Below are 18,597 nucleotides of genomic sequence, written 5' to 3'. Positions count from 1 at the left end.
ATCAGGATACTTGTTATATCTGTTTGAACATGGCGCTGATTTTGACTACGGTAAATTTTGTTTCCTTAACTGTTCACTTTGTGTACGATACCGTCACCACAAAAACACGATCTCATGATTTTTTTACACATAAGTCCAAAAATAACGCATGCAATGTAGTAATATACAGGCTATTGTGAGTGTTTGATTTATTACTGAGTTGTTTTTCATGAGTGAAAACCTGCAAATACATCTGAATTTCAATGGAAATAGAGCTGTAGTTTATGACCAGGATAATTTGATAATGATATCATATGAAGTTATGAACCAGTGTTCCCCGGGCAGATTATTTGAAAACTCCACGTTCATGCAATTTCTCCTCAACTCTGGGCCAGTAATAATGATAAAAAGATCTTGAATGTACATCTCGATTCCGAAACCAAATGGACATTTATCGTCGGCTCCTGTGAACATTTGCTACTGGCCTAGATGCAAACTAGGCCTAAAGTGTTATTGTATTTGCCATATAAGTCCATCCATTTTTCCATCTACAGTTTGTCAAGACTGTGAACATGGTGAAGTCATGAAGTAATACAGGTTTAATGCCAACTCATTCACACATTAGGCTAAGTCATTACTACATTAAGCTAACTGAATTACTTGACTAGAACTCTTAATACACTACAGTGATATCTTTACTATCAGAAATGAAGATGTCAGTTGTTTTTTCTTTGCTAGTGAAACATGGGGCGGCGGGACAAGTCAGTACTGACAACATATGGCCGTCACAGGAACCGTGTGGTGGCCACAGACGTCTGGAGTTCCGATGAAGACAAGAAGAAGCATGTGTTCAGTTTCAGCTCTGGGGGGTCAATCAACTTATCCTCTGCTGAAAGTGATGTGTCCTTACTTGATCTGTCAAAGAAAGTACCAGTGACCAAAAGGAAAACCACGTAATGAACAGCAATTTACATATACTGTGTTTTAGTCATGGTAGTCAGGCCTTATAATAGATATGATTTTGCAAGTTCTGACTGCAAATATTCCAAAATAAACTTATTTGTGTAGCTCAATATTTTTCTATTTCACTTGGCATTAGGCATGTTCAGTTGTTTTAGGAGTTCTCTTTTTTACATGTTTTAAGTGCAATATGCAAACTATTTGGCCATGTTTAAGCATTGTCAAAGACCAGCCTTTGCATGTATTTACTTTGTTGTTATTTGTATTTAATATAAGTGTGTACAGTGGCCAAAGACTTCGTCAGTGTTCATGTTGTTCAGTAATTGCCAGTTTTTACCTATAAAATTAGGCTTGGACTGTAATTCATGTGACTGCCAGGCCCTATGGACCGGCAAATAAAGTACCTTATAAATCTTTGTTGTTGAACATCGGTAATACTCATATAAGTATATATTTCAAACTAAGTCAGCTTGTCTTGGGTGTCCCCTTGCAAATGTAAAATAATTCTATATTTTGTTATTGTGTCTCTTATCAGTTGTTCCAGAAAAAAATGTTGCTTTTGATTAGTTTGAAGTCTCACTTATCATGTAAAAAGATGATAAAAGCAGACATGCTGTTCCTGAATAATATGTACTGGTATTTGTCAAACACTATACTAGAAAGTTGCATTTTGGTGTAGTGAGTACATATGTTCTAAGGGGGCAGTCGGGTAGCCTAGTGGTTAAAGCGTTCGCTCGTCATGCCGAAGACCCGGGTTCGATTCCCGACATGGGTACAATGTGTGAAGCCCATTTCTGGTGTCCCCTGCCATGATATTGCTGGAATATTGCTAAAAGCGGCTTAAAACCATACTCACTCACTCACTCACTCACATATGTTCTAAGATATTGATGTAATGTGATTCTTATACAGTGCCAAGAATACAAAGAACACCAAGACACAAAAAACAAAGGGAGTAAATAAGGAGAACCGTTACATCAAGAAAAATGGAGGAAATAAGAAGGGGAAAAAATTTGCTGTTTTCTCAGAAACAGAAAAGGTAAATAATTATTTTATCAAGTCAGTGGACCAGTGTCAGTCAGTGGATTGCAAGACTCCATTTTGTACAGACCGATGTCATAAAGCTGGAAAATACCTGAGTCGCATTAAACCACAAACAAACACAAACTACATTTCTGTCCCAGCACTCACTCATGTTGATGTATTTTCAGGACAGTTGTTCAAGCACAGGAGGAGAAAGTTTAGTGTTTTCAGTCAAGGCTGTGAATCAGAGGGTTCTGCGGGACAGGAATGGCCTGACAGATTCCTCCATGTCCACAGGAAGTCCGGCTTCAAAACGACGCACTCGCAGACACAAGCAAAAAGCAACCAACAAGAAGAAAGATGATCTTTCCTACAACTTCAGTGAGTTTGACGATTACAGTCTTGTTGTGCTGTCTGGAACACCACAAAGTGCCAACAAGAAGCCCAAGAACAAAGCCTTGACTTCTGGCATCGAGACAAGTACTCCTTTCCGGGACGCCAAGAAGAACAGTCACATAGTAGAGAAGATTAAGGATCCCAATATATCTCTTATTGACCTTGTAGAAGACAGTCCATTTGTTTCCGATCTTCACAGTAGTCTTCAAGACTCGCCACATTCATTGTCTGATATGACCGGTATAACATCCAGCTATGGTGCTAGCCCATCATTAGTTGTGTCTAGTAATGCTGCCAAGAGGTCAGATAGGAATAACAGTCCTCATCTTTCCGTTGATAAGAACATGAAGACATTGAAGGACCGAGACGTGAAACTGCTACAGGAGAGTGTTCAGAACTTGCATATAAGTGATCGTTCATGGAGACGTGGTGACCAGGGCGATGCGAGCACAACCTCGGCTTTGGACTCCTTCCAGCAGTCTCAGAGCCTTTTTGACAGTTCCATAGAGGCAAGGTCATCACATCTATCAAGAAACGTCTCAGACTCTAGTCGACAAATTAGTCCAAACAGTTGTGTGGTGCAGTTACAAAAAATGCGTGATAGCCTGTTACGGTCACAGCTTAGTGATAATGTCTTTTCTCCATTAAGGACAAATATACACAAAACACGTTCAATATCGAAAGAGACTGAAAATGTGATAAGTGGTAGAAAGTTAAGGTCACAGAATGTGGATACAGGGGGAGACGAATGCTGCCCAAAAGTGGACTTAAGTTTGGTTGACAAACAGGGTGGGGAGGAATATAGTACAGATTACAGCACAGAGGAAGACGAGGAAGAGGAGGACCTCAGTGACATCTATGAGGATGAGGAAGATGAAGATGAGGACAGTTCAGCTGGTGGGATCGATGAGACAAAATATTCTCTTACAGATAATGTAGTGAGTGGTGATTGGTCCGTAGAGATGGTGTCGGGGTACTTGTCGGAGGTGAAGGAGATGGATATGTCCGTAGGATCTCTGCAGGGATTACAGAAGTCGGTGTATTACTCTGCAGAGTCCGACGGATCCTTCTACCGAACTGCTGAGGGGTCGAGCGCCGTGCATCAAGACAGGCGAGTCAAAGACAGGAAGAAAAACAAGCATCTGGAGAAGACCTTTGATGATGGGAACATGTCCAGGTCATTTGTGGTGAGTTCTTGTTTCGTTGATCTTCTGATCTGGCTACAAGTACAACATGTCTGTTGTGTAACACATATGCGTACAGTTTAATTTGTCTATGTGTAGATAAGTGTTATGTAAAAACTATCATTAGGAATCCCTGGATCATGTAGATACTATTGCAGAAAACCAGAACTGGCTCGGATCTCAGGACCCCCTTAACTCTGTTTATGTAGTTTGTAACACTGCTGGAAATGTTAAGCTGTATTCAATATTCAACCCCTGTTTTGATGCTGCAGAGATCTCCTGCTCTTGGCCCTCAATCTCATTAAATCAGATCTTAGTTCTCGCTGCCGCTAAACAAAGTGGTAGCGAGAACTAAGATATGATTTTAATGAGATTGCTTGGCCCTGTTCCACACAGCAATTTAGGGCTACGATTATCATGACTATCTTTAACATAGATTTACGACCATATAGCATGATATAGTGCTAAGATCGCCTTGTGGAATGGGGCCAGATCCACAAAGCAAGCAGCAATCCTTTGATCATGTAAGGTTCCTTCTGAAATGACTCTCTCTGGGGCGGTCGGGTAGCCTAGTGGTTAAAGTGTTTGCTCGTCACGCCGAGGACCCGGGTTCAATTCCCGACATGGGTACAATGTGTGAAGCCCATTTCTGGTGTCCCCCGCCGTGATATTGCTGGAATATTACTAAAAGCGGCGTAAAACCAAACTCACTCACTCTGAAATGACTTTGACTCAGCTACTTGTCTGTGACTACAGGAGATGCTGACGCCCAACAAAAAGTCGCAGTCATCCCCACCATTATCGCCAAGAAGTAAACTCTTCCAGATGTGTGAACAGAAGGCGCCCGTCACCTTCCAGGACGTCATCCCTGACAAGTACGTATAGTAGCAATAAAACATTAATGTCAAAATTAAGAGATACCTGTGTTTATACCTCATCCAAGCAATCATTTTGCTTTCTATAATGCTCTGTTTTGTTAGTTATTTCATCACATGAATATTAGTTGTCAATGAAATTCATCAAAACTAACAATCTAAGATTGGAAATTTAGATATCAGTGCAGGAACCACATCTGATGCTAATTCCAAGCTCCAAGGAAACTGTGTGGTTCATGTTCAGGGGGGGTTGCAGGGATTTACCTAGGATTCCAAACTAAGTACCCATGGCCATGTTGGCAATAAAATTGGAAGAATTATAGCCCTCAAATGCTACTAGTCTGTGAGGACTAACATCATTCGATTTTCACTTATCCTGATCACTGTTTAGAAGTATCGGGCCAGTGCTCTACCGTGAATTTCAGAGTCAGCAATATTCAAGCTGTCACAATGGCCATTATATAACCAGGGCAACCAGTGACTGAATGCTTGAGCAGCAAATCCCCACTTTAGTCAGCTTTTATGGTATGACTCTATATTATCGCAGTATAGGTAAATCTTGTCATCAACAACTTTTTTATGATAGTTTCTGGAATGTTTTTGAAGTGGAATTACCCCTACCTCCATTCGAAATTGATTCGAAAAGAACCCATTTGTTTGGACGATGTCCCTTGACCCAACCTAGGTCGTATGAATACTGATTATGCATAATCCAAAACAGGAAGTGTTGTAAACCACATAATCCACACGTATCACGCCACAAAATAGTGATGCCCTCCCTTTTGTCGCCAATGACAGGTACTTTGTTTACCGAACTCGCTAAAGAAAATCTCCATCAATCAATCAATCCTAATTGATGTGTCATAAAAGTTCGACAAAGAATAAGAAACATTTTGCATGTGACATATTTAATAGGTTAGTAAGTGTCACCATTATGACTTAATTACCGTGATAATATAGTGTACCATGCTGTGACCCAAACCAGCAGGAAGGGAAGGAGTATATTTGATATGCTAGAGGTGTTTGCCCTTGTTTCAGCATGATGAAGAAGATTGTGAAGATAGGTGAGGGTGTGTACGGTGAAGTCTTCCGAGCTGATCGCAGTGGGAACTCAGTCGCTATCAAGGTAGGTCTTTGTCTGGATGTCGTGGAAAGGCAGATCAACCCTTAACTGAAAACTGAAATGTTGAACCATGGAATGTTAGTTCTAACTACTTAGTCATGAGATCATTCACTGTATCATTGGATCGTCAGGTTGTTAATGTTAGTTAATGTTTGTGTTTGCTGCTGATTTTGTGAGGATACCTATGTATATTGCTATTTTGGTTGGTTTGTCATACTGTTGTATTCCCTTTTCGTATCTTGTTTGTATAACAACATTTTGAAATATTCCAAAGCATGATAGGATACAAATTAAAACAACAAATAATGAAAAAAATATGTCTACAAGATTGTTTTACTACTACTTATTCTGGACAAATGCAGTCTGTGACATTAGCCACTCCAAAACCCAAGTCTAGTTTACTGGTACATGTAGTAAATTTGTTCGGATCTAGTAAGATCAGTGATGCTAGTCCTAAAATCTACTGAAGCCAAGATACAACATGTACAAGTAGACACCAATGTTTTGACACAGACTGATAATGTATTCTGATAAACAGTGCCCTGATTTATTGTTACCTTCCTACTATGACTGTGATGTGCTCAATAACATCAATTTGCCCACCACAGCCACCTTGGAGACATGGCATATAAAAATGAAAATGAAATATGAAATTATTCTGGTGATTTTCAGCCATCTGTAGTGAGTGAGTGAGTGTGTGAGTACAGTTTTATGCCGCTTTTAGCAATATTCCAGCAATATCACGGTGGGGGACTCCAGAAATGGGCTTCACACGTTGTACCCATGTTGGGAATCAAACATGGGTCTTTGGCGTGACGAGTGAACGCTTTAACCACTAGGCTACCCGACCGCCCCCAGCCATCGGTAACCACAGTAACGCACCAAATAAAGTAGTGCCATGTAACATGTGTTGCAGTTTGTTACAAGTACCTGAAATCAGTGTTGACCATTAATTGACAACCGGTTCCTTCCCTTCCAGATTATTCCAATAGAGGGAAACTTCGAGGTGAATGATGAACCACAGAAAACATTCTCAGAGATTCTGCCGGAAGTTGTCATCTCGACGTAAGTTCCCAACAAAAGGAATATAAAATTATAAACTAAAAAATTATATCTTGTATTATGGCTTAGGTTCTAGGGTTGGCAGGAAACTCAGTAATAACTGTGTACCTACAGGACTACCCGGACATGTGGTTAGTCAAATGATATATTGTTTAAAGACCAAAATTATCTAGAACTCCATGAATACACTACAGGACAGGAATGTTCACATTTCTTTCGGACTATTCACGCATTCCTTCTGACTTTTATATTTTTTAATAAAAATATGCTTCAGTCAACTTCAGTTATGCATGACAAGATCGTTGTATAGTGTACTAAAATAGTTTTGTCAGGGCTCTGGTTGAACAATTCTCTGTCAGACATTTTTTACCAATCTTTTGAGACCTGCAGTGGGTACCCGAGTAGATATCAGAAAAGTAGCAAAACGGAACCCACAAAGGAGGTCATTTTTTGTTTTGTTTTTTGTGTGCGTTCTGCCCCAGCCTGCAACTACTCAAAGTGGTTTACTCACCAAGTATTCACTCACTCACTCACTCACTCACTCACTCACTGCTTGTATTCTACAGAGAGCTGAGTGGTCTCCGCCTCCAGGGCAGGAACACCACACCCAACTTCTGTCGGGTCAACAGGTAAGTTCCCACACAGTTATACTCAGGCACTCAGACACTCATAGTTAGGGCTCATTGTACAAGCAGACCGCCTCCGTGGTCTAGTGGTTCGATCCCTGACCGCGTCATACCAAAAGACGTTAAAAGATGGTACTTGTTGTTACCCTGTCTGGCGCTCGGCATTAAGGGGCTAAAACAAGGACTGGTCGGCTCGGAGTCAGTATATTGTGTCTGAATGGGGTATTGATGTTAAACTGTGGCATGGTATCTCAGTGAGCTAGCACTATAAATCGGCATCAGTCCGGACTAGTACAAGCAGCCACACACACACACACACGTACATACACGTCACTATATAAGTGCAATAATCTTGGACGCGATGTTAAACCCAATTTCACCTCACCTCACATAGTACATTGTACAAGCGACCACCTCTGCCAGGAGAGCGGAAGGTCAAAGGTTTGATCCAGGCCTGGTTATACCAAAAGACATTAAAAGATGGTACTTGCATTTACCCTGCCTAGGTGCTCGGCATTAAGGGGCTTAAACAACGTATGGTCAGCTCGGAGTCAGTATACTGTGTTTGAATGGGGTATTCATGTTAAACTGTGTCATAGTATCTCAGTGGGCTAGAACTGTAAACTTTGGCATCGGTCCGGACTAGTACAAGCATGCATGTCGCTATGTAAGTGCAATAATCTTGGGCACGACATTAAACCCCATTGCACCTTACCTCATTGTACAAGCAAATCTACAGGTAACACACTTTGTCATGAAAAGGAAATCGTAATTCTTATGTTCCTGTGAAACTGTAGATGGGTCAACTGGGATCTGTCAACTGTTTGGTAGTGCATGATGGTTCCGTGTTTGAATCATGTTGACAGTGTTGCATGTATATGTTCCATGTTTCTAGTGTGGCGTGTGTACAAGGCCGCTACCCGGACCACCTGCTAGCACAGTGGGATATCTACAACAAGAAAAGGAAATCGGAAAATGATCGACCAGGTTAGAGTGTTTCATGTCCTCATATTATGTGGTCCTCATCCTCATTTTGTAAGTTGCGGATTTTCTATGAGAAAGATCAAATTCCTTTGACAACAATCACCTGAAAATATGAAAATATAGTTTGGAAAGTTTGCAGTAAATTGTTTTTATGGCCTTTTCCCATCTCTCATTGTTACATATGGAATTCCCAGTTCACAATGCTTCGTCACACCATGATCCAATCATAAAGAGTTCCAATTAGATATGCCCATGTTATAATCCTTGTTTCGCCAGCACCATATCCTTCATTTGCTTTATATAGGTTTCACCCATAAACAGTCAATGTCTAAGACATGCTTCACTTCAGGCCTTCCTCCCACATGGGGCATGTTTCACTGAAACTCCATCATACAACTGTGACCAGTGAAAGTGTTGCTAAATCCAACTCTTTCACTCACTCACTCACTCACTCACTCACTCACTCACTCAGAATAAATGCTGTTCGTCCCTTGGGCTCGGGACTTACACTATTGTCTCGGGATAGATAATCCACAATTCCTCATGGCTCACTGGTATTCTCTAACTATGTCATACCAATGTTTCTGAAAGTTGTGCTGTATTCTGTTTTCAGATATATTTGATGAGAACCAGCTGTTCATCTTGTTTGAGTTTGCTGATGGGGGGTCTGACCTCGAGTCTTTTCAGGTACTGTCTGACAAGTATTGACTTGGCCTTACTTTACATATCAAGAGTTTGTAGGTACATGGACACAGTGGAATAGTGATGCATTGGTTCATGAATAGACCCATCCAAAGTGAGAGCATTGTTGGTGTTATGCCAACATGGTTGTTTATGCAATACATAAACTCCCTCGGCAATGTTAGTCATCACTACACAGTCATCACTATGCAGTCATCACAAGAAACCTACGCAAAACAGATGTAGTTAATGTTATATACACTGCATCCTCTATTTCACCAGGGCTAGCATTTCAGTAAACCTACACTAACCCCTGGCCCCATCCCCCTGGTTCTCGCAATCTCAAATTACACCCCCTTTAGGCAAAATGATTGGTTATGCTACTAGGTCAAACATACCAATTAGAATGCAAGTTACAAGCCAGCCTCAATGGTGGGTTGGTGATATCAACAACATGGCGGTCAGTCTCATGTCAATAGTGTTTGCTAGAAATTCTACGTTGAAAAACTGACTGACACGCAAAAGAAAGCCCTGAAAAGATTGATGGAAAGAATGTCTTCATGTGCGTCAAAATGGTGCTGGCTTTGGTTTCTAGGCAATACGAGTTACCTATCTTACCCATGTTCTTTTTCCTCACCTTGACGTTAACTGGTCGGGAAAATGTTAATGAATATCAAGGGCAGATCGTGAGAACTCAAAGATTGGTGAAGGGGTTAGTGTAGGTTTTTCGAAATCATTGTTGATATCATAGCAGATGCTGACACCATTCATTGTTGATGGTTATAGGTGCAAAAACGTTCAATGCAACGTTCGACCCCATTTCGCCTTACCCCCAAATTAATGATGTTTGCAGGGTTTCACAAATGTCATTTACATTGAACACCTGCAGCAATTGATTAAGGGTTTTCTCCCTCATTAATCTTGCATGCCAGGATGTAGCCCAAACATTTTAAAATGTTAAACTGACATCACACTTAAGTAGAGTTTAAAGAGTTGAAAGATTTCTAGAAAAATTACCTGTTCCAACTCATACCTGGGAGTTTTGAACTAGTTGGTTCTCACTGTACAAAAATATAGATGTTGGAGAAATGTAATTTGGATTTCCAAGACGCTCTTTGTTTAAAATGTTCACTGCTATGTAAGTCTGATCAGTGTTGTTGAATGTGTTCCAGTTTGCTCATCCCTGGCAGGCTAAGAGCATTCTCCAGCAGGTCTCTGTGTCTCTGGCCGTGGCGGAGGAACAGCTAGAGTTTGAGCATCGAGATCTACACATCGGCAATGTCCTTGTGCGAAGCAACAGCACTGATGACAACATCACTTACCGTCTTGCTGATGGTGTTGTTGAGACGGAGAGTCATGGCGTTATGGTCAGCATCATTGACTTCACATTGTCCAGACTCAGGAAGGGTGAGTTATGCTTTCAAATTGGACAGAGCAAAACTCAGAAGTTTGTCTGTCCTAGGGACCGACCCTTTCATATTCTCCCGATAATAATGGCACTTCAGGCTGTTGGAAAAAGACTTTGCCAACCACAAAAATTACATTGTTGCAAGGTGTTTTTCTTTAAAATAATTCAGGCTCATAGTTTAAAAAAATGATATGTCTGGTTTGTAGCTGTAGCTGAAAAAATATCTATCCTTGAAACCAAATCCCAAGTCCCCAAGAAATATAATTACCAAAAACATGGTCTCATCTTAGTTGTTTATTTCAGATGGCTGTACAGTGTTCTGCGACATATCGAAGGACGACAGCTTGTTCGAGGGCACCGGGGACTATCAGTTTGACATCTACAGGAACATGAAGATAGAGAACAAGTGAGGCAACCCACACTGTAGCTTAGTCATGCACAGGTTACTCTGTTGCACTGAAATATTAATCTACCACAGTGAGATGGACGTCTCTCTTGCTCTCTCACTCTCTCTCTCTGTTGCATGAATCTACCCCAGTGGGGCATAGACCTTTCTCTGTGTCTCTCTCTCTCTTCACTTTTTTATTCAAATCTATTCATATATTGTGATTATGATAATTGCTAGGGTAATGTGGTTTCATGTAGATTTATGCCTTGTTGCTGCATTCTAAACACCAACGGTTCTACAATGACACGTCTTCAATGCTCTTTTCCTCCAGGAATGAGTGGGAGCCGTTCAACCCTCACTCCAACATTCTGTGGCTCCACTACTTGGTCGACAAACTCCTCAAACAAAAGAGATACAAGCGTAACAGTAGGGAGGATCGGGAAGCTATGCGGTACCTGCGCCAGTTCCAGGCCGAGGTTCTTCAATTCACCAGCTGCAAACATCTGGTCCTGGAGAGCCACTTGTTCCAGACATGAACTTAGAAAAAAATGGGGAAAAGTTCTAAACATAGGGTTCTGGACCTCCTGTGTTAAATACATCTGAAAATACTCCCAGTCCTGCAGTCAACTGTCAGCGTGAAGGGCATTAAACAATGAATGGATCAAGGGTCCATTTCCAGAAGTAGTTTGCCTGACAGAGGGGCAGACAGTAGATAACACAAGTACATGCTCTCAGAACATCACTACGTACATGATCTGTAGGTTCATATGGACAGGTGCTCTGGGTGTTGACTTGCCTATGGACAGGTTTGATTCCCATGCTTTCAGAATCTGAATTCTTTGTCTTCCCATCATTATGTGAAAACACAAGCATTCACTTGCACATCTGTGGACATGGAGCTGATCATGACCCGTGAACATCCGGGTAAGTGTTGGTCTTCAGCATCCCATGCTTGTCGTAAGAGGTGACTAACGGAATCGGGTGGTCAGGCTTGCTGACTTGGTTGATGCATGTCATCATATCCCAATTATATAGATTGATTCTCATGATCTCAATCACTGAATTGTCTGGTCTAGACTCGATTATTTACAGACCGCCGTCATATAGTTTGAATATTGCTGAGTGTGCGTTAAACAAAACAAAAAAGGCCTGATTATGGTACCCGCTACAGCTGTGTGGGAGGTGGAGTGACTGATTGGAGAATACAGCTTAGATCATCACTTGGACTGTTTATGTTCAGAGGTATCTCACACAATATACATCTGTACTTTTGACATAATAGGTGCTTTAATTAATTATAGAAAGTGTATCTCAGTTGTTGAACTCAATTCAGAAAGATAGCCATCTCATATATATGAAGTGTATTACTACAGTATGATACCTGTCTGCATGTAGATCTGATGACCATAGGTCACACCAGGTGAACCTTCTAATCAGCCAATCAGCAGTTGAAAACGATAGTTTCGAATTAATTGTCATAAATATCTGCCAGAGCACACTTTGTGACCTCCTAATGAATGTTTATGACGGTTGGTTTGTCATCCAATCAATGTTTATCTCAGTTGTTTTGTCAGCCAATCAATATTAATGTCAGTTGGTTTGTCAGCCAATCAATGTTAATGTCTATTGGTTTGTCTAGCAAGGAGTACAGAGAACCTATTTAACACTGAACCCAACAGCTGGTTGTAAGACAATATTTTCCTGTGGAAGCTTTGTTGAGTGATGTGTATAGAATCATGTGAGCATTGTACAAAACATTGATCCCAACATCCTGTGTTACAAGATAGGACTGTAACTGAAGTGTTGGAACTGAACCTTCTTATGAAATGCAGTAGATTAAATATTGAAACATAATTTATATGGAAGGGAATTCAAATGATGATGACCATCTTCTAATGATAAAATTGCTTGTCCATCCAGAATACCCCTGTCAGTATTGTCCTCAACAAAAGGAGTGATATTATGGCATGTATGTGGAAAGTGAGAGAGTTGTTTGTACCATAACTGTAAATTTGTAATAAAGTGTATATCTGAATGAAGTCATTGTTTTGCAGTTATCTTTGGATCAACACAGTGCTAAAATATATTCAAAGACCCAAATTTGGGGGATTTCTTTTTTAAGTTTTACCATGGCAGGGTTATTTATTGCCTTTGACAAATATGGTGGAGCTCTTACAATGAAAATGTATACATTTGTTAAACCATACTTTTCATGTTTTGTGTGCAAGCAAATAAGAATACCAAGGGATTTTCTTATTGCAGCTTTTAGCGCTGCTGGTCAAAGTCCATAAAGCGAAAGTGTCACTTTAAGTGAGTGTGTTGGATTTTACGCCACTTTGGACAGTATTGCAGTTATATCATGGCGTGTCAGCTTGGTGTGGGAGGAAAGCCGGAAGTGATGCACGTCTTATAGACGTTTACCACTTTTGTGAAACCCATGAGCACGGGTACTGACAATCCTAGAAACATCGATTCGAACCAACAATCATAGATTTCTGGTGAGCCTAAAGGACGCAACTCTACACAGCGAACTGTGGTGCCTTAGACAAATCGGACATTCGGTCCCCCAGCAGCTTTAAAGGGGCAATTCACCGAAATCAGTTGTTGTTTTTCCCTGTATATCCCAGAAAGCTTGACTAGTTCGTGACCTGTGATGCGCCAACTGTAAGCGCATTTGTCTCTTTTTATGAATGGTACAAGGTGCATTAGTGGGGCGGTTAAGGCTGGAGTTTGTCAAAATTGTGAGCTTTGGGTTGAAAGCACCAAACTTGGCACACTTATACATTGAACCATTCCAAACATTTCTGGATATGGATCCACCTCAGCAGCGCCCCCTAGTGGCAGAAAATTCAAGATGGCCGCCAACTCGGTTGAAGTCTCCACTGATGCCAATCTATGCTCAATGTATCATAAATATCTGGTCAAATTCAGTAATTCATTAAGAGTTCGTTACAAAAATTGTATATAAATAAATTCATTATGCGGTGCCCCTGGTGGCGACAGAAATCCAAGATGGCTACCAAAATTGCTTAATTTTCAGAAATTTTCAAATATCTGTTAACAAGAAAAATATTATTTGTCCAATTCAATTCAATTTGGCTTTAAAGCTAAATGCTAAATAACATAAGTTGTTATGCAAGTAGTATCAGAATTATCTTCCCTGAAGAATCTAAGATGGCTGCTTGTAGCAGATGACACATTTTGGAGAGCATTATTGTGGCAGGTAAATCTGAACGGTAAGTATCTTACCATTATCAAGCATCAGTCAATAAGACACCAGAACAAAGAAACATTTGAAACCAAAACCTCGGGCACAAATAAGTTGTACTATATATCTTTTTACCTTTGAAATAACATACATTTTCATCCTCATGAGTGGTTCACCAAAGTCTTTGGCAGTTCAACAAAATACTGTGTAGTCTACATGTATTGAATGTTTAATTTAACTGACTGGACAATTTGGAAATTGGATGAAATTGAGAAAAATACGGTATAAATAGATATTTCAATCACTAACAGTTTGAAAATTGTGCCATCAAATCTTCACTCCAATATGCTAGTTTCATGACCACTCATTCTACTCATGTAAGGAGACCTGAAGTGAACACAAGGAAATACAGTGCAAACATAGATATAAGGAGTTCTATTTCATTTCCCGAAACAGTGATATGCCATACAGAGATAAATAATGCATGTTTTTGTGTTTATTTACAGTTAAACGTCGTCAAGATGTATACAATGAAAGCCAACGGCCATGTCAAAAGAACACAGGCTTATGAGTGGAACTTTCACGAATCATTTGGTGAAGACAAATTTCTAATCATGTTTGGTAGATTGCAAATTGAAATAGCTGCTTTCAGGATCATCAGATGGACAACTGCAATCTGTGCTGCTGGGGTTGCATCAAGTGGAGTTGCTGATTCATTCAGCAAGTGTACCCACCTCACAAGAACAAGACATGCCCATCAGATCACAGCAGCTACACTCTACCTGCTACAACACCAGGCATATATTCATTATACGGAAACGGAAGCTAACAAAGAATACCTTCTAACTTTCAGGAGCTGGTGTGTTGCGAAGTCAGCTTCTCAACCCCAGTTTCACTACTGGTCCCTTGTTCTTGAACTAGAACTTTGCATATTGTGCCTGGTGGGTGCAATTCGAAAAGCAGATTTTCCAAAGTATGTAGCATCACTTGTCAGATTAATGCCACGGGTCTTCATGTTAGACCATGTCAACTATGCACGATGGCTTTCATTTCATATCAGAGATATATCATCCTTGTCAGTAGAACATCCAGCACTGTACCACAAATTTTGTTCTGGTGGATTTGCAGCACATAAAACGAAACGACTCAAAAGACTCAGGTTGCAGCTCCCAAGGGCGACTGTGCTCTTTTTTCCAGGTTGTACATAGCATGTCAGTCAAGAGTAGGAATTACTTCAAACATGAAAATCAGCCATGGCCTACTTCATTGTCGAATTTGGGAGAAATAAGATCTTGCAACAAAGCAGACCTTCTTGTACAACTTGAAAACCTACAAGCAGAGCCAGATTGAATCAACCAAATGAAATACACTTTTGTTTTGGAAATAATAAGGAAATGTAGGTATCTTGGGAGAAGCATCGGTAATGGCAACACAGTTTTGATAAGTCACCTGCTTTGTATTGTGCGTTTACACTTGTTTTACTTGTAACACAAACTATATATTTCACCTGAGCATTCCTAATTTTATCATTACAGTGAATGTGTAAAATGACTAAACTTTTCACCTAGGCAATTTATGAAATGCTGAAATATTCAGTTATTTTACAAATTGACTGAAATATCTGTCCATATATTTTATTATGATAACGAATTCTAAGCATTTTTATGTTTATGTGTAATGTTATCAACCAGAGACTGAAAATGATGGACTTAAAAGAAAACGAAATATGTTTTGGCTTCTAATCAAAGCACAATTAGTCTACTGTGATGTTTGTAAGCCCTAATGAACGTTATCATATTTTTTAGTCATTCTGTTAAATAAATGGACATATTTTTTAGACAATTTGTAAAATGACTGAAATCTTTAGACAATTTGTGAATTGCCTGAGTGAATCACATTTTACAAATTGACTGTAACATATACATACCTACAAACGAAAAGTCTGGTGAAAACAGCGGCCTAGTGTTTTCTGGCTCGCATCGAAAAACTTCCCAACGAAAACGTAGAGGAACAAGAATGATTCTGTTCAATTTTACAACAAAATGCAAATATCGTAATTACGACCGACCAAAGTTATATGGAGTCTCGTGCTGCGCTGTCACGTGCATATTACATAGCATACATTTCACCCCACTTCAGACCTGACTTTAGATTGAATAAGTACCCCAGACACAATACATGCCAAATGGGAACCTTTGTCAGGTACTCTGAGTGGTCCTACCACTAATTATACATGTGATCAATTTATTAACCGAGCATCAAGTGAATGACGACAAATACACAGGTGTAGGACTATACCAGAAAACATGGATGACAACAAGGGAGTAGTAATCGTACTTTAGTTTATAAACTGGTGTGACATTTGATTATTCCCTCAGAAATATGAACTTTTTTAAATACAACAAAATGGGATCTTAGTTTGGTTCCTGTAACCAGAGTATAAAATGCTTCCTAATGCAATACAAATGTCATAAAATATGACTGTTGAATATGAAATCATTTTTTTAAGATAAATTTTATGATTCTGTAGGGGACATGGACTTCATGTAGTGCTACGGCACTGGATCCATGTTTTAAACACCAGATTCATCTTGATTGGGTTTTTATACGGAATTTGTCATGATTGGCATGGAATACTGCTGAGAGCGGCGTTAAACAACAAACAAACAAACCTCCCAATGCATCCGCGAAAATCCGGGGCAAAGTAGGTCTACAGCATCCCATGTTTGCCGTAAACGGCGACTATTCTTGTCAGAAGAGGCGACTAACCCCATCGGGTGGTCAGGCTTGCTGACTTGGTTGATGCATGTAATCCTAACCCAATTGCGTAGATCGATGCTCATGATGTCAATCACTGGATTGTCTGGTCCAGACTCGATTATTTACAGACCGCCGTCATATAGCTGGAATATCGTTGCGTGCGGCGTTAAACAAACAAACAAAGAAATTTCTCCCTATACTTGACATATTAATTATTTTCACGCAAACATACCGGTTAACAACCTTTGCCAAACAAATAAACCCTTTCTTGCCGGTCGATTTTAAACATTTTTTGTAATCCTGATAAATCACACTCATTACTGGTTTGCTTTCACAGAAACTTTATGATTTTTTTGGTCCTCTTCATCTTAATACCCATTCTTCCCATGGCGTGTCAAGGCGAATCCTGTCCCCAACCGCACCGTATTATCTGATTGTTATGGCGGAAAGCAGAACCAGCTCAATGGGTCTATTGCCGTTAGCAATCCATACGTGATTATGTGACTAGACTTTTCAGTAGATGCAAATAGTCACGATATCGATCCCGTGGAAACACATTTATTCCATCAGTAGTACTTTTGATGGAGGTATTCTTAGACGATAACTTTGGCCTGATAAGAGAGTTGCCGAAAGGTGGCATAGATGTGGGTCATTCTAGGTTGTGACACCTAAAAACATTTCAAAGCATTTTCTTAATAACACATATTATTGTTATGGATTTATTTCTATGAATATGAGGAAGTCATTGGTGTTATTTGATGCGGAGAGAGATCCCTTTACCCCGAGAACGAGATATAGTTCTCTTCGTGAATGTAAGTGTACACCGGATTTCCGTGTCCCGTCACCGCACGGTAGCTTTGTCTCCCTGATACTGATGGGGATCTGATGGATATGAACTTCAGCACAGGAAGAGTACCCAGTAACCCGGGAAGACCAAGAAAATACAAAAATCTCAGTAGTAACGCATTCAGTTATTTAAGAACAAAACACGTGAGCACCTGGTGTCATCATGCACTGATCTTCAGTGACCATCATAGAACATCACCGCTCTTTGCCTTTTACGCCCAGTGGAATCTGTTTCGTCGGATAATCGAGACTGGTTATTCTCTGGCGTTGATGTTTTATATGTGATGTAATGGGCAAAGTGTGAAGTTGGTTGGTTGGTTGGTTGTTGAACGCCGCACTTTCCAGCTATATGACAGGGGTCTGTAAATTATCGAGTCTGGACCAGACAATCCAGTGATTGATATCATGATCATCGATCCACGCAATTGGGATCGATGACATGCATCAACCAAGTCAGCGAGCCTTGACCACCCGATCCCGTTAGTGGCCTTTTACGACAAGCATAGTCACCTTTCACGGCAAGCATGGGTTGCTGAAGACCTATTCTACCCCGGAATCTTCACGGGTCTAAAGTGTGAAGCTCCTGTCTGGCGTCCCTACCGGCATATTGCTTGACTATTGCTAAAAGCATAGTAAAAACGAACTCAACACACAAAAAACAATCACGTAAAAACCTTTGACTAATAAGCAGGAAATGTTTGAAACCAAAGTCTGTTCCCAATCTCTTCTCATTAATTTATTATATGTCCTGTCTCGTATATGACCTAATTGTCTGACTGATTGACCTGGGTTTAACACGTCGTTTTCAGTAGAATATTAGGTGTGTCAAGGCGCCTCTGCAGAAATGTTAGGTTAGGACGTTAAAATTTATCCTCTTGGTCTAAAACCAACCACAACGGGCGATATAAATTATTTTAGGTCGACGGTCTTTAGAAGATAAGGTGCTTCACTGAAACCGTAAATATTTCGAATGTTGTTAAAGTAAAACCTTTATACCCTAAACAATAACTTCTTGATCTCAAAACATGTAGGCTCGTGTCAGATGCTACAAACCTGCTTATCTCGAACTTCGTATAATATATTTTATATGTTCT

At 40.1% G+C, this 18,597-nt stretch overlaps 1 protein-coding gene across 2 annotated transcripts; it reads left to right on the top strand.

Annotated features, from left to right (window-relative positions):
* The first annotated feature begins 17 nt into the window (after positions 1-17).
* Positions 18-12,728, top strand: LOC124138512. 2 transcript variants are annotated; one of them, XM_048393430.1, is made up of 13 exons: positions 18-50; positions 718-932; positions 1,852-1,978; positions 2,151-3,545; positions 4,299-4,417; positions 5,456-5,543; positions 6,520-6,605; positions 7,169-7,231; positions 8,124-8,215; positions 8,826-8,899; positions 10,066-10,300; positions 10,605-10,707; positions 11,021-12,728. In XM_048393430.1, exons 2-13 carry the CDS (start codon positions 724-726, stop codon positions 11,223-11,225), a joined length of 2,796 nt encoding a protein of 931 aa, XP_048249387.1. In that variant the 5' UTR covers positions 18-50; positions 718-723; the 3' UTR covers positions 11,226-12,728. The 2 variants fall into 2 exon arrangements, with proteins under 2 accessions (XP_048249387.1, XP_046361174.2); XM_046505218.2 differs by lacking the exon at positions 18-50 and adding an exon at positions 89-175.
* The last annotated feature ends 5,869 nt before the right edge of the window (positions 12,729-18,597 follow it).

This window comes from Haliotis rufescens, unplaced genomic scaffold, assembly GCF_023055435.1.
Source record: "Haliotis rufescens isolate VD_foot unplaced genomic scaffold, xgHalRufe1.0.p SCAF_12, whole genome shotgun sequence".
In the NCBI taxonomy this organism is placed as follows: domain Eukaryota; kingdom Metazoa; phylum Mollusca; class Gastropoda; order Lepetellida; family Haliotidae; genus Haliotis; species Haliotis rufescens.
The sequence above is the reverse complement of the archived record's forward strand: the minus strand, read 5'-3'. Positions and strand labels throughout refer to the sequence as shown.

Coding starts and splice junctions, on each gene's coding strand:
- LOC124138512 (XM_048393430.1), top strand. CDS start 724: ATGGGGCGGCGGGACAAGTCAGTACTGACAACATATGGCCGTCACAGG. Junction 4,418..5,455: donor CAGGACGTCATCCCTGACAA/GTACGTATAGTA, acceptor CCCTTGTTTCAG/CATGATGAAGAAGATTGTGA. Junction 10,708..11,020: donor AACATGAAGATAGAGAACAA/GTGAGGCAACCC, acceptor CTTTTCCTCCAG/GAATGAGTGGGAGCCGTTCA.